Genomic DNA, 16020 nt, shown 5'->3' on the forward strand with positions numbered 1-16020 from the left:
GAAATAAAGTTTGCTTTTAAGAAACTCTAAGAAGCAAATTTCATTCATGACCTACATCACTGGTTCTAACTGTGAAGCTTGGAGGATATACTAAACCATCCAAGGGCTTCTCACTATCATTAAAGCTTCTGTGCAAGTGAAGTGAGCGAGTGGGAGCTGAAAATGGTCCATTGCTATTCTGGTTAAATTAACTATCTTTAATGAGGCTAAGATGACCTATTTGCATATTCATAGAACAACAAACATATCGCAGGTGCCTCACTATCTTTTGTAGCGTAAAAAATTTTGAAATTCAACAATAAACAGTTTGGCCATTTTGGCTCAGGTAGGATTTCTGTGAATCAAAAACAATAATCAATTTCTTCCACTGAAGCACAACACATTCTTAAAAATAACACACATATGTCGAACTGAGAAAGCAACTGAATAGTATGGACACCGTGCAGATGCACGGCTGTGCAACCATCTGGAATACCACACAGCTCAATGTATCTGGAATGTACCATGCAACTGAAGGGCAGCATGGTGGCACAGTGGTGAGCACTGTTGCCTCACAGCTCCAGGGACCCAGGTTCAATCCCAGCCTTGGGTGTATGTGTGGAGTTTGCACATTACCCCCGTGTTTATTTGGGTTTCTTCCGGGTGCTCCAGTTTCCTCCCACAGTCTGAAGATGTGCAGGTCAGATGGATTGACCATGCTAAATTACCCCTTAACGTCCCAAGATGTGCAAGTTAGATGGATTAGCCACGGGGAAATGTGTGGGGTTACGGAGAAAGGTTGGGGAGGAGAGTCTGGGTAAGATATTTTGTCAGAGAGTTGGTGCAGACTTGATGGGCCAAATGGTCTCTCCTGAACTGTAGGGGTTCTATGATTCAATAGACACACTGCACACAACAGGAGAAAAAAGTTAGATGGAACATTGGTCCCAGGTCACAGCTTTAATTAAATTCCACTTTTGGGCTGCAGGTGCAATACAGTTTTGACTAAGAAAGATACAGAAGGATTTCAACGTGAAGTCAAAAACGTATCCCTCAATTTTGCAAGGTTGCGAATACGACTATTGAATAAAAATGTTTGTCATTGAAGGGGGAAAAAAAAAACATGTACACACATGCCAAGGTTGCAGGGTTGCCATTCATCTCCATGGAAACAGGAGACAGCGATGTCACAGTTAAACTGCGGCTGAAGCCAGTGAAACAGACCCAAAATAGCCCACGCATCTTACACCTCGGACAGGTTTCGACATCTTGGCCAAGTTGTCAAGCTGTTGTAGTTATAACTGCTTATTTGTGAAAGCAAATAATTACTCCCTAAAGGTCACCTTCAGCGGACAGAGATCCTGAGTGTGTAAACTTCCTATTCCTCCACCCACAGGGTACCCTGCAAGGAGTATTCTAGTCAGTCCCCTGGATTGCAATTACAGCCCAATTTCACTGTTCAGTTCCTGGGAAATATTTAACCAGCATGTACAATATGATACAATCTCACTTAGATGGTAGGGAAGGTACTGGGTTTCCTGGGAAATACAGTTCTGGAGTTCATTACCGCTCCCACTATGACATTTAGTGTTATAGAATCCCCACCACAGAGCTCATTGGGAAAGCACAGCCTTCAGTTTAACACCTAATTTGAAAAGGTACTACCACAGCGGATGCAGTCAAATATTACTATTACTTTGTTTATAAAGACAGCAGACAAATTAGATCAGCTCCAAATTCAAAACTTTTGTTGTATTTAACTTCAGTCAACTCATACAAACTTAAACTTCCTGCAAGTCAGCACAACAGTTGTTCACCACTGATGTTCCAAAGCACAGGAGCTTACAGCATAGGCCATTCCATCCTGTCCATCAGGGCATCTTTTTGCTGGAGGAACCGAAACTAATCCCATGGTCCTACGTTCTCTCCTACTTCAAACAGTTATCTATTTTTCTCTTACCACACAGAAGTACTCTGTACATCAAAAGCTCTTGGCAGCAAATCATTCCATTTTCCAATAATCCCACACACAAAGAAATTCCTCCTAACTTCTATCTTTCCACTCAGGTCTTTCAATCTTATCTTTTCCTGCTTAGGTAGAAATTGTCCCAGAATCTCAAGCCTTCCCTCACGATCTTTTGGTTTTCCTCATTCTGTTGAACTTGCACTCTACTCAGTGACTTTATTTTCTGTTTTAAGACAAGATAACCAAAAAATACTTAAAACTTTGGTCTAAAAGAGTACTTTAGCAAATTTATTATGATCTCTTTTATTCTTGATTTTATAGTTTTCTCTACAAGCATCTGCAGCATAATATGCTCCTGAGCCCCTCGAAGTTTCTCTGTTTATTCATGCCCTTCATATCCTGGAAATTTTTTCTTTCCAAGTTGAACTAGTTCACACTTCTCCACCTTAAAGCATATCTGCCACCAGTCTGCCCATTCTACAAACCTGGATACTTTAAGTATTTTCCAAACATTCTCAGAGTTTTACAGTATTTGCCCAAATCCCAACTTTTTTTTTGCCAAAGCTTACGTTTCGTAGAACAAAAATGGATCCAAGCGACTCCTGGATTACACAACTTCTAACCTATTTCCCCTCCTAGCAACATCCAAATTCAAACACTCGGTTTCCTGCCCAGAAAGAATTTCATCCACACTGCTATATTTTTTCCTCATACACCTGAATTTTTATAACCAGCCATGTTTTTTGTAGAATATGACAGCAGGCAGGAAGAACAGCGTGGAAAACGCCAGCTCCAAAAGCAAGTTCCTCTGCCGTTTTGTTAGGGACTTAGGGAAAAAGAATTCCAAGGGACAGGTCCCATGATATCCAGCTGGCGGAGCAGGCTCTATTGCAAGTTATGTTCCAAAGGATTGGTGCGCCCTTTTTAAAGTGCGCCCTGATACAAACATTTAAAGATAGAATCCCCACTCCTGAACCCCCACCTCCCCACGTGCAACATCCACCCACTCTGGCGGATTCTGCCCACCAAGTGCACAGCAGGGGATCTATTGTGATTCATGTGAATGTGCCCTCACACCAACATGAATGGACAATCTTAGTTGGGGGAGCTATCAGACGCAAAGGCCTGATGATTACAGTTAAATATATTCAAAAAGGGATATCTCATCTGCGTAAGCCACATTTCCATGTTTTGGGACTCCTCTCAGGATGTCCTACTCCTGCTGCTGATCATGTTCCCTGAAAACAGGAGAACACACCCCCCACCTCGCATTTTTAAAATCCACCTATCCCACATCGAATGCATTCATTTTTCCTATCTCATCGATTACATCTTTAATAAAACTATTAGCCTGATCAAAGGCCACTTCCATTTAAAAATCCATGTGACAATCATTGATTAACCCTATGCATGGTTAAATACTCACTAATGTTACTTTGAATTATAGATTGTTTGGAAGGAATTTTAACCCCCAAGAACAAGTAGGTTTCAGGCAGATGGAAGAATTGTAAAATTCTCAAACATGGCTGCCCTCACCCCATTGAGATTCTACCTTCCCCCAGCACCACCACCACGTCCAACCGCCCTCATCCTAGCCTGACCAGACATCACTCACAAATTGCTTTTCCATCCAATAGGCAGCCTTTCAATCTTTCTGGCTTTGGGCTAGAAACCTCTTGGAAACATGCCCTGCAGTTAATTTCTGCTTGAGAAACCTACACTTCCGGGTTTCCTAACTGAAAAATCTACTCATCTCGCTACAGCAGCTCCCCCCACTGCCTGCCCGATAAATGCTGAGGCCTAAAAGTTTCCCCAATTCTGTCATCAGAGTATCTGGACTATTGTTATCAAACCACCTTGTCTTCTTTTATGATCAGCAATTGTATCTTTTAGTTTCTGAATATGATGTGGGTTCAGGCTTAACATTTGAAAATGTTGCCCATTTCAGCTACAGGAATAATGAAGCAGAGATCAGGCTTTCTCTAACTTCCCCTAACTCCCACTTAGAGCAAATAGAGGGGGCTCAGCATAACATCCAAAGGACACCACTAATGACAATGCAGCACACCTTCAATATTGCTCTAGGTCATCAGGACAGATTGAAAAGCTGAAGTCTTTGACTGAGAACTTGCACTCACAATAAAATGATGTTAACTGAGTCAAGCTGATGTTGTTTGCAAAGCTCCACAGGCAAAGGTCTTTGAATGGACAGTGAAATGGTTAAGTACAAAGGCCAGAAAATCCTCCTGCCCTTCACCTTATCCCAAATAATTTCTTCAAAATTTGGAACCAGTCAGCTGGAACAGAGAAGAAACTTCAGCAAACTTGGCAGATTTTGTTTAGGGAATACCCCTTTACAACCAAAAAAACCCCACAAAATGTCAGTGATGTTACTTTAAAAATTAAAATACCACATGGTCATTATCTTAGAAACATAAAAACAAGCAAATAAATGACCAATATAGAAATTGATTTTAAAAAAAGAGTAAATTAAGCCTCGTTTGAAACACATGTATTCATATTTACAAATCATTTCATGTACTTTAAGACGGAAGGCTGTTCACTGCTTAAGAACTGACTCTTACCTGAACAATCCACGTGACTTCTGGCAGGTCCAGCCCACGTGCTGCTACGTCCTTTCAGAGGAAAAAGACAGACAGAATAGAAGATTACATGGTGCTGAGACAAGACCCCAGCATGCCACTTGGTGGGCTACATGATGCCTGAAAGTACAGATGGACCGCAGGGCAATCGGTGCCAGCTTGTCAGTTGGATTCAAATGACTCATTTATTTGGTGCAGAAGCTTGCAAAGCGAGCAAGCTAATGGAGATAGGGAACCTAACGATTCACTAGGAGGGGCCACCATTTTGCCACTGTCATCCCAACATCCTGCCAAAAGTCATTATTGCCTTTTGCAGAAAGTCAGCAGCAGGGTAGTGGCCCCCGTCGTCCGGGCGACAGATTGTACCATGCTATCAGTGAAGGGATAAGAGGGAGTTAAAGCTGTCAGAAGCGCCAACAACTGCTTGAAACCAGAGGAAATTGGCATCTTAAGTTAGTTCTTCAGTCCAAGGTGCACACTATTCATACGAATGACCTTTTCTAAAACTGTACCATTACCAAAAAGAACAGGGTCCAAATGAACAATTACAGAGACAATATTATATGTAATTAAAAATGTGTGTAACATTTTAATGTGAACAGGCTTGACTGAAGCAAATCAACACTGCATTTCCAGGAATTAATCCAAAATGAACTGAAGCTTTTTAACGTCAAGCTGGGAAAACTTCCATCAAAAAATTACAAAAATGGGGAATCTGCACAGAGGCTTAACCAAACAATTAAGGTATCATTAAATGTTATTTGTAATTTTCAATCAGCTCTTGCACATTTAACTGCTACAGGCTCCAGTACATTTGAACTTTACAGAGCAGATACAGGAAGGGCTGCTTAAACATCAAAATGACACGTGGGACCAAAAACTAAATGCTTCTCAGAAAAAGGAGAGAAAAGTCCTTTCCACCACAATGAACTATTTGATTAATTTTATATCTGTTTTTTGTGGACTCTGATCATTAGCATAGCCTAAAAAGAAAATCAACTTTGTGACATTATTCTAACAATTCTGCTTGGTGACTAGGTCAGAGTCTAATGTGAATGAAGTCCAAGTGGTAATGATGGTCTATGGGGTCAAGGTCATGGAGAAAGCTGCTGGTAATGGTGGGGAGAGACACATATACGGGAGAGATGGGAAATGTCTACATTCATCTTGTTCTCACTGTAACACCATCATCAAGAAAAGGATTACAAAATTAGATCAGGAGGGGTTTTCTCTGGTGCTAATTTCTGACATGGTCATCCATCAATAGGTTTAAATAAGCATTTGATTTTGTAAATAAATAATGGACTTTGATGAACTATACTGCTTTGTCCTAAAGAAAAATAAAGGGAAAACTGAAGGATGGCTCAGAATGCAGCATTAAGCAATGATCCATCCATACACTGCCAAACAAAAGTAAAGGCAAAGGGGTCAGTGGGATGGAGGAAGCAGGCAGTGTGCATTTGAAATTGTGGAAAAACACAAGAAACCACAAAGTGACCTGGGTGTGAGCTGGACTATTATAAAAGACCAGTGTGTTGATGAGTTTCTCAGTGTGGACGTGTGATATTGTCAAAAAAAGAGAGGATTGAAGAAACTGGCTTAGGCAGCAGACTGTATGGCTATTCACAAGAGGATTTTCAGCATTTTTAAATTTTGTATAATTTACTGATTGCTGTGTTGGATAGAAAGGGACAGTCTGGCAGGAACTAATACTGAGTGCTGTCAGGGGTTAATCGAGGTGACATGCACCAAGCTGGATTAAGCTCACGCTGAAAGTTTATTTGGGTCATCTGTTCTGGTCACAATGTTATTCACTGGTTATAATTTATTAGTCCTTGCTGCTATGGCCCAGCTCAGAACTCACCACATGGGGAACTGTAGGCATGCACCCACACTCTGACATGCCATGGCACACTATTACAAAATACAGTTCCCAGGTTTAATATCTAATTTCAAGGAGCTAAAACAATACAATTTTTTGTAAAAAAAGGTAACCTTTCTTAAGCTTCAGGTTGTAAAACATAAGCAGTCGGATTTCTAGTTCAAGCATGTCAACACTCTTGTGGCTCAAGGGCAAAAGTCAACACTTTCACAGCACTTAACAGCATACGTGTGTGTACATATGTCTATTTTAAACAGGGAATTTTAATGCTTTTCTATTAATCAGGTTAAACCAATATATTTGTAGCCATACATCATTAAAATTTGAAAGATATCATCTTGTAATTTGTCTAATACCAATTTTAAAATCTACAACTATATATGAAACGCTCATTACCTACACAAAAAGCAAGTTAGTAAAAGTTGTGCACATTTATGCAAGTTTGAAAATCTTCTAAAACATACCTTCGTAGTCATGCATTTGACATGGAATATTAACAGGCATGATATAGTATCATAGAATATTATGCAGGAGGGACAGCACTGCATACCTCTCTTTTATGTTATACATTTTCATGCACTTAAAGATCTAAAATCTTTTTACTAGGCACCTGAAAAATTACACACCATTAAAAAAAAGCTTTGTACTGAAACTTGAAATATTCCAATCAAATCAAGCATGAAAAGCAAAGTCAAAGCCTACACAGTAAAACCCAGAGCTCTTTGCTCAGTCCTGTTTCTTTGGTGACAGCTTGCCTTGAAAGAGCAGTTCAGGAGTGCGTCATTACAAACAGAATGAGCTCGGAAGGGTTTATCAGCGCTAATTACTCCCGATAGCTGTAATTTACACTTTTTCGGTGGGTGGAAATAGTCAAGATTCACACGTTTAGAGATCAGCATCTGCCACCTTTGGAGTGCAGAATGCCACCTTCTGCAGTCTGTGCAGCAGCAAGGAGAGCCAAAACAATCCAACACAAGGCTCAGATTAATACCCAACAGCATTGGCTTGGTCAATTTTAGCTCTAAGTGGACAGGACACACCTGTCTCTTTATTTTATGAATACACTTAGCTCAAAATAAGCAGAAAGGAAGAACAGAAGAGAATGAAGGTAGCACACAGGTAGTCTTAAATTTGCAAAGCATGACAGTGCAGTGCTGAGACCTACAAATAAAACCCCAGTATTCCATGGAGTTTTTGACACAGCCATGCTGCGTTGGGAGATGCTATGCAAAGACCTGCAAACTTCCCATAAGGGGAAGTCACCAGGTTGCCGTCATGTGTCTTCTAGCAAGCAGATGAAGAGCACAGTTTGTGTAGGCTTGGGAACAAGTCTGGGAACACTTGGCTGCAGGTGGCAAATAGCCTGGTGATACCAGAGAGAGTGTGGGAGGTGGTAATGAAGAATGGTGAGGAAAAGGGGTTTTACATCCTTATCTTAAAATAAGGTCTAAAACTATTTTTCAGTACACAAGATTACCATATTCTATGCATTTTTTAACAACTGGATTTTAAAGAATTGCAGCTCCTTTATTTATTACATTCTCCCAAACTTTTGAATGAGCTGCACATATAAAAATGTGATTGTGCAGAGTGTTTTGGGAGATTTTAATTCTATAAAAACCAGCAGTCAGGCCATCTGCTTTTACTACATCACATCCAGAAAAATTATCGCCCATGAGAAAACAGGCCTCAGGATTTCTGACAAATAGCATCAATTCAGAACAATGAAAAGTGACAGTGAAGCATCAACGCTATGGTGGTAATTACTACTTTCACCACTTGGGTAGTAAACTGGGAGAGTTCTACAAAGGGTAGGTGATCCACTCTGCCAGCTCACTGTCCAAGCGACGAAGGTAGCAATTCCTTCCTGACTTTCTGTGCTGATGCCGGCATGATAAAAATCCCAGGGAAAAAAAAGGGTTTTAGCATAGAACACTACTAGAGGAAATAAGTGAGCAGATCGTGGAAAATAGTGGCACCGTAACTTTTGAGTGCACCCACCACTACTGTGCTATTTAGTAACTGCACTACATTTAATCAGTTCTTAATCTCTGTTGCTTAGTTTTTTTAATATTTAAGTCTTGGATAAAGTAAATATTGAAAATTATCATCAAGTTTTGCTCTAACTGATCACCCACTAATTACAGCAATGACTGAATGCATGATTATAAATGCATACTTAGATTGTTCTGAAACCTTTAAGTGGTCATTTACCACTAACAATTCCAAACCCCAAGCACAATTCTACAGCCCAAATTACTAGCTGAATTTGCACGAAATGAAAGTTCGGTTGACTTTTGTCGAAACAAGCTTCATCATCATTCCTGAAAATAAATCTGGCTTCTGGCAAGTTAAATACATTATCACAGGAAGACACCAAAATATTGAACGCATTCAAGAGGTGGGTGGATATAGCACTTGGGGGCAAATGGGATCTAGGGGTATGGGGAAAAAGCAGGATTAGGCTATTGAGTTGGATGATCAGCCATGATCGTAATGAATGGTGGAGCAGCCAAATGGCCTCCTCCTATTCCTATCTTCTACATTTCTATTGTGAAGCAGCACAATTTTTAACTGGTCCATTTCAGATCTAAAGAAAGTTATGATGAAGGATCTACACCTGGAAATACGACCCTGCTTTTTCTCTTTCTGGACGCTGATGGATTGATGCATTTCCAGCATTTTTATTTCACATTCACAGATTTCTCCTTTTCTATCCTTGTGAAGCTGTCCCGGCCAATTTATCCAGCTGTGGCCAACTTAACCTCACTTGAACACCCTTATGGTCTTCGATTGCCAACTTTAGTGCTAGATTATAGACAGTTTCTTTTTCTGTGTGCACCATTCAATCCGTTACGAGCATTTTTCTTAATGATGTAAGCAAAGGTTAACACTTGCTATTCTAAAAGCTGTAATTAATCTTCTGGAGCTCCAATGGTTAATGATGCCATACAGAAAATGCATCCAGAGAACAAAATTTGTCTCGGAGGGCAGAAATGCAGAGGAGGCGAAAACGGGAAAAAAAAACAAATGAGCAGAAAATAGAAGAGTAGCGTACAAGGAAGGGAAAAATAGAAACAAGAGCAAAACTGAAAGACAGAAAGGAGAGGCAGCTGGGAAAATATTCAGAGAAAACCCATGCAGATCCATTAAAAGTTAAAAGGAGTTGTTTTGTGCAGTCCAGTAAAAGAATGATTTTCACTTTCCTAGCCAAAAGGAATAAGAAATAATAAAAGTTTTCTATCTTTTAGAAATATTGGTTTCATTGACTCTGTCTACACATCCCGCTGCTTCTGCGAAGCAGCCTGCGTAATTAAGGACCCCGCACACCCCGGACATTCCCTCTTCCACCTTCCTCGGTCGGGAAAAAGATACAGAAGTCTGAGGTCATGTACCAACCGACTCAAGAACAGCTTCTTCCTTGTTGCCATCAGACGTTTGAATGGACCTACCTCGCGTTAAGATGATCTTTCTCTACACCCTAGCTATGACTGTAACACTACATTCTGCACTCTCTCGCTTTCTTCTCTATGAATGGTATGTTTTGTCTGTATAGCGTGCAAGAAACAATACTTTTCATTGTATGCTAATACATGTGACAATAATAAATCAAATCAAAATCAATAAAGAGAGAGGGAAACCATTCAGCCACTACCCTTGCCCCACATAAGACATAGGAGGAGAATTAGGCCACTTGGCCCATCTCTGAGCCTGTTTCAGCATTCAACGAGATCATGGTCAATTTATATCCAAACTCCACTTACTCATCTTGGCCTTAATAGCCTCGACTAACAAAGAAAAATCTAGAAATCTGGGATTTTAAATTACTATTAATCTAGAATCCACTTCTTTTCATGGGGAAAAAAAAATCCCAGACTTTAGAAATGTTTCTTAGTTTCCTTGCTGAATGGCCTGGTTCTAATTGAAGGATATCTTATTGTTTTGTACTTACTGTGCAGAGAAGGACACCCATTTTTGACTGTGAAAACTCCAGAAAAACTTGCTTCCGTGCCTGCAAGATAAAGCAGATGCTAGTTCCACTATCAGAGTGTACACCACATTCCTATACTCCCCACCATCATTCAGTTCCAACAGGAACAGAAGCTTCAGGCTTAATGTAGCTTTCTCACTAAAATAGTACAAATGAATCATTGAAATGAAATCATTGTCACAAATCAAATCACGTGGCAAGTTGTGACACAGTATGAATTACATGCCCATTTCAATAAGGTCGTGAGCACTTCTATCCAATTACTTAGGGTAAAAATGAAAAGATACGCATTTTTAACATGCATGAAAATGGTCAAGAAAGAGACAACAGCTACACATGGAAATAATAGTGAAATGTTCATGGTAGTGAGGACAGACTGAAAAGATTTGGCAACTTAGAAATAAGTATCAGTAAGCAGCAAGTGACAACAGATAATGACAGTAAGAGGAATCTCACTGTATCTGAAATGCAGCAGTGCATCCGCTCAGCAGTACCATATGGGGTATGCTATTTAGCTCCATTGAAGCTCTAATTTGAAGACATAATGCACTAATTATACTCAGGGTAATAAACATTAAAATTCCTCCCCTGACACCCATCCACTTAATCTTTGTTTTGCTAGATAACAGCTGGTCAGGGTGTGTGCGCGGCCTACATACCCGGCTTGCTCTGACTCACAAAGCGCAATAGTTACAATGGGCATCAAAACTGTCACTGCAGGTGTATTTTCCTTAAAAAAAACACAATCTATTTTCTCCATGTGCACACACCATCTTCCACAATTTCAGAAGTAGGGTAATTGTGTTCCATCAATGGAGGTGTGGAAGATTCCCCAACCAGTTTTCCCTTTCTCCTGTACGTACATTGATTATTTGGCCAAGTAACAGTCAATGACCAGGGCTGGAATTTTGCCGCGCCGCCTGCCAATGGAATCGGAGTGGATGTGGGGCAGACACTGGGAAAGTCCATTGACTTCAGGCAGGATTTTACGGTTTCGGGACGAGCGAGGCTGTAAAATCCCACCCTAGGAGTTTAAATTGGCATTTCCTGGCTTGTATACTCAGGATTTTAAATAGAGATTACCCCAGAAGTGTTTTTTTTTAAAAACACAATTGTCCATGGGCAGACACATTTGTAACCAACTGTTCAAGTTTCCAAAATTATGTTTAAATGCTGCCAAAGACTTTGGTCCTCAAAGCTCCGTGGATGTAGAAATGTTTCAAGTCACATCTAGAATGTGTTGAATGCCACACAGTTTAAAGACACATTACAAGCTTTTCACGCAGATTGTAGTAATAATGGCTACTTAAAACAAAACCGCCTTGTGGGACAGGACAGTTCTAGATCCCTTTTCTCCCACAATGGCTTTCTTCACCTGCCAGAGGCACAGCTCAGTAAAATAGCAAGATATTTCCTTCTAAAACCCTAGCCAAGAATCAGCGCGCTTCATCGACTGGGGAGTTTCTACAACCATTTAAGTGAGATCCAATGGCTGTCTGGCAACCTGCTGATGCACATTGCCTGCTGCACCATGGTGCTTCTTCCCTGCAGTTCCCCACACAGAGAATTTCTGATCTCACCCACGCAGTCTGAGTGATAAATAGTAGAATCAACCACAGCACTCCTGCACACCTTTTAACAGCTGTTTCAAAAGTAGCACAAGTAGAGGGTGTGGAAACTGCCAGGGTTATGGAGTGGTGTTGATAGTGAGGAATCAAAGGCAGCAAAAGGAAAATCCTTTCTTAATGTCAAGTGTCAGTTCCTTCATGCCTCAACACACAAATAAAAGCACTCTCACCTCCTGCTCCATGTTCCCATGCAATCGCAGAAACAGCATCTTACAAGCTGAGAAAGGTAACTGTTTTAGCTCCATGCTGTCGGAATATGGAACAAGGACATTTGTGAAAAGGGTGTAGTGAAACTCCACAGACTCACAACTGGAGAAAAATATGATCATTTTCTGTTTCTTTTCAAACTGTAAAGAATAGAAAAAAATTAGCAGATATAAGGCAGAGCCCAAGTAAAGGTAGTTCCTAGTAATCATTCACAATTGTTATGATTGGAAAAGTTAGACATGCAACAATGAATGGTTGTTCTTAGGACAGTCTTGGAATTGGGTCTTAGTTTATTTGGATCAAACAGGACAAAATAAATGAAAAGCAAGACAATATTTCCATTTTTTAACCCACTCCCCAGCTGATTACAAATTCTCAAACTATCACGGTAGAATCGGAACTTCAAAAAATTAGTCCAAGCCTCCGACTCACTATTCCAGTAATATTGCTTTATTCAGAGTCATTTCTTACTTTGCATTTTTGGAGTATGAATGCTGAAAGCGTGACCAATCGCAGTTTGCTGGGAACTATCACCATAAACTGCTGGAGTTGCTTCGGAATTGAATAGCATTCAGAATCTTCCTTGATATTCTCTTGCTTGGTTTTCACTCCTTCAGTCACACACGCAGGCTCGGACTGGTTTGTTTCTGTGATATATATATTGACTGGCTCCTTTAAGCTGATCCCAGCTAAATGATTCACTCCTGGAGGTAGAAACACAGCATTTAGAAATATTTCAAAGGAAAGTGTGCAGCTATGTTATTCTTGTTATTTGTGATGGACACAACGCCATGATTTATACCAATTACTATTCTTGAATGGAGTGCTAGAAGGTAGAAGAACGTCTGGGACATTGCACAATGCTTGAAATAAAACCTAAAAGCTAAACTAGAATTTTATTCTAACAAGCTTCATTCTGTTCAGTTTACAATATTTTTAATTAACTAAAACGTAAATTTTAAAAGCAATGGCACTGCGGAGAGTCATATGAAATTTTAATAGATTTCATTGTACTCTGCTATTGGTGTTCCACAATGGCAATAAGTGACAGAGTACAAGAGTGAAAAAGACACAGCAGCCCATCTCTAATCAGTCTCAAAGACTGACATCTATTTTTATTCACTCTGGGGATATGGATAACGTGAACGAGACCAGCATATTCTGGTGAAGTAGTGATGGTAATAAATCTTCTTCTTGAACCGTGGCAGTCTATGTGGTGACAATACCCTGTAATGCTGTTAAATAAGGATTTTCAGGACTTTGACCCAGCAACCAGGATGGCAGCAAAATTCATAACACGTTAGATTCAAATTTCAAGTAGCCCTGGGACTGAAGGTAGCGTTGGGAGGCTGATATTTTAGTAAAGTAAAAGTTTATTTATTAGTCACAAGTAGGCTTATACTAACACTGCAATTAAATTATTGTGAAAATCCTCTACTTACCACACTCCGATGCCTGTTTGGGTGCACTGAGGGAGAATTTAGCATGGGCAATCCACCTAACCTGCATGTCATTGGACTGTGGGAGGAAACCAGATCATCCGGAGAAAGCCCAGGCAGACACAGGGAGAATGTAGAAACTCCACACAGACAGTGACCCAAGCCAGGAATTGAACCCAGATCCATGATGCTGTAAGGCAGCAGTGCTAACCACTATGCCACCAATGCTGTACAGCAGAATGCAGAAACATTCTTTTAAAAATATATACTTATCCACCAGAAACAAAAGCCTCACCATCTGTTAGGGTGGCAGAGAGCAGAATGTTTTGCCTTTTCTCACGCACTGCATTTAGCGCATTCAGTATCACAGTGACATCTTTCTCAAAACCCAGGTCCAGCAACCTGCTCACAGGGGAACAAAAAAAAAGTCACACAAATATTGTTCTTCATAATAAATATTTTTGTGGTCTCACTATCATATCATTTGAAGTTAGATTGAACTTAATTGCACTCTTGAACACCAAACATTAGAAAAGACTGCAAGTAAAGTCTAGAAATTCAGAGCAAAAGTTACTTTGCACCTCACTCAGTTCACTTACATAACACCCCCACATTCTCAAGTTTGTTGTGATGGACTGTTAAGGTACAATAGAGACATCTAGTGGTTGTAAAACATTACTGAAAAGTATAATAAACTTTAACATAGCTGCAGTTCTACTAAGTCAGTGGTTTACAGCGTGGAAACAGGTCCTTCGGCTTTTTTTTAAAGCCCCTAAGCTAATCCCAATTGCTCGCATTTGGGCCATACCTCTTTACACCCACCTTACCCATGTAACTGTCTAAATGCTTTTTAAATGACAAAATTGTACCTGCCTTTATTACTACCTCTGACAGCTTTTTCCAGACACTTACCACCCTCTGTGTGAAAAAATTGTCCCTCTGGACACTTTTGTACCTCTTCCTTCTCACCTTAAACTTATGCCCTCTACTGTTAGACTCTCCTATCTTTGGGAAAAGATATTGACTATCTAACCAATCTGTGCCCCTCATTGTAGCAAACATTAGCCTGAAATGTAGATTATTCCTGCCACTTCTTACCGATTTAGTTAGCAAAAAGGTATTCAGATGTGGTTTCAAATCCAAGAACACAATCTATAATCACCTTGTAACAGATTATAAACAGCACAGAGGGGGCATCTGATTTCTTAATCACCATTTCAGATGAGGAATTAAAGAATAATGGTGACGAGAAAGAATCTAGAAACCTTTTAATTTAACATAGGGACCCAAACATTACTGAGCCGCAAGTTAGAAAACTCTTGCCTATACTGATTGAAAAAAAACAATGCATTCATATAGCACCTTTCACAACCTCAGGAGGCACTCGATAGAATTTTTTTATTCATTCAGGGGACGGGATATCGCCAGCTAAGTCAGCACTTTATTGTCTGTCCCTAATTGCCTCAAGAAGGCAGCAGTGAGCTGCTTTCTCAGGACCACTGAAGTTTCTGTTGAAATACTTTTGAAGTACAGTCACTGTTGTATTGCAAGAACCTTCCACAATAATCATCACTAAAACCAGATTGAGGGATAAAAGTTGCCGAAGGAACCTGTATAACTCTCCTACTCCTCTCATTGGTACCAGGAATCGATTCTAACCATCTAAGACAGCACACCAGGTGTTGCGCATGTCTCATCTGAAAGAGGGCATCATTAGACAGTGCTGCACTGGAATGTCAGTCTAGATTTTTCTGCTCAAGTCTCTGAAGTGGGACTTGAGCTCATAACGTTCTCACCCACAGCTGAGTGTGCTACTCACTGAGCCACAGCTAACACAGTAACTAAAGGTACCTGCACACTTACCTGTCAGCTTCATCAACAACAAGCCACTGCACATGGGAGAAACAAATATTTTTTGTGTTTTTTATATGATCCACTAGTCGCCCTGGAGTTGATATCAGAATATTTATACCTTTACGTAACCTGGAACATGAAAATACAAATCTTATAATTTTGAATTTATATAGCCGCCGAAACTTCTTGACTTACGACACAAAGTGAATTACTTTGAACTGAAGTGGCATAGGCAAACCAACAACTATTTCGTATGGCACATCCAATACAAAATATAAAGACAATAACTTTTTTGATTGCTATCGAGGAATGTTGAGGAAGGTGTGGGGAAAATTATTTGTTTTTTTTCAAACAGAGCTGCATAGAATCTTTAATGTCCAGTGGATCACTGGAACTGGAGAAATTGGGATTTAAGAACATAAGAAATAGGAGCAGGAGTAGGCCAACTAGCCCTTGAGCCTGCCCCGCCAT

General features: G+C 40.1%; 1 protein-coding gene across 2 annotated transcripts in view; it reads right to left on the minus strand.

Moving 5' to 3' along the window:
* ddx31 (DEAD (Asp-Glu-Ala-Asp) box polypeptide 31) overlaps positions 1–16020 on the minus strand; it is a 120724-nt gene that overhangs the window by 74895 nt on the left and 29809 nt on the right. Inside the window, exons 10-16 of one of the 2 annotated variants that reach the window (XM_080211966.1) lie at positions 15559–15678; positions 13991–14097; positions 12728–12960; positions 12220–12396; positions 10383–10442; positions 4531–4581; positions 4139–4242 (exon numbers count right to left, since the gene is read on the minus strand). In XM_080211966.1, coding sequence (XP_080068092.1) covers positions 4222–4242; positions 4531–4581; positions 10383–10442; positions 12220–12396; positions 12728–12960; positions 13991–14097; positions 15559–15678 — 769 coding nt within the window. In that variant the 3' untranslated portion in view covers positions 4139–4221. Of the gene's footprint in view, positions 1–4138; positions 4243–4530; positions 4582–10382; positions 10443–12219; positions 12397–12727; positions 12961–13990; positions 14098–15558; positions 15679–16020 lie in introns of those variants that run through there. The other variant, XM_080211965.1, reaches the window with a different exon arrangement.

The sequence above is a fragment of the Carcharhinus amblyrhynchos genome, chromosome 25 (assembly GCF_965287045.1).
Source record: "Carcharhinus amblyrhynchos chromosome 25, sCarAmb.v2.hapA, whole genome shotgun sequence".
Lineage (NCBI taxonomy): Eukaryota > Metazoa > Chordata > Chondrichthyes > Carcharhiniformes > Carcharhinidae > Carcharhinus > Carcharhinus amblyrhynchos.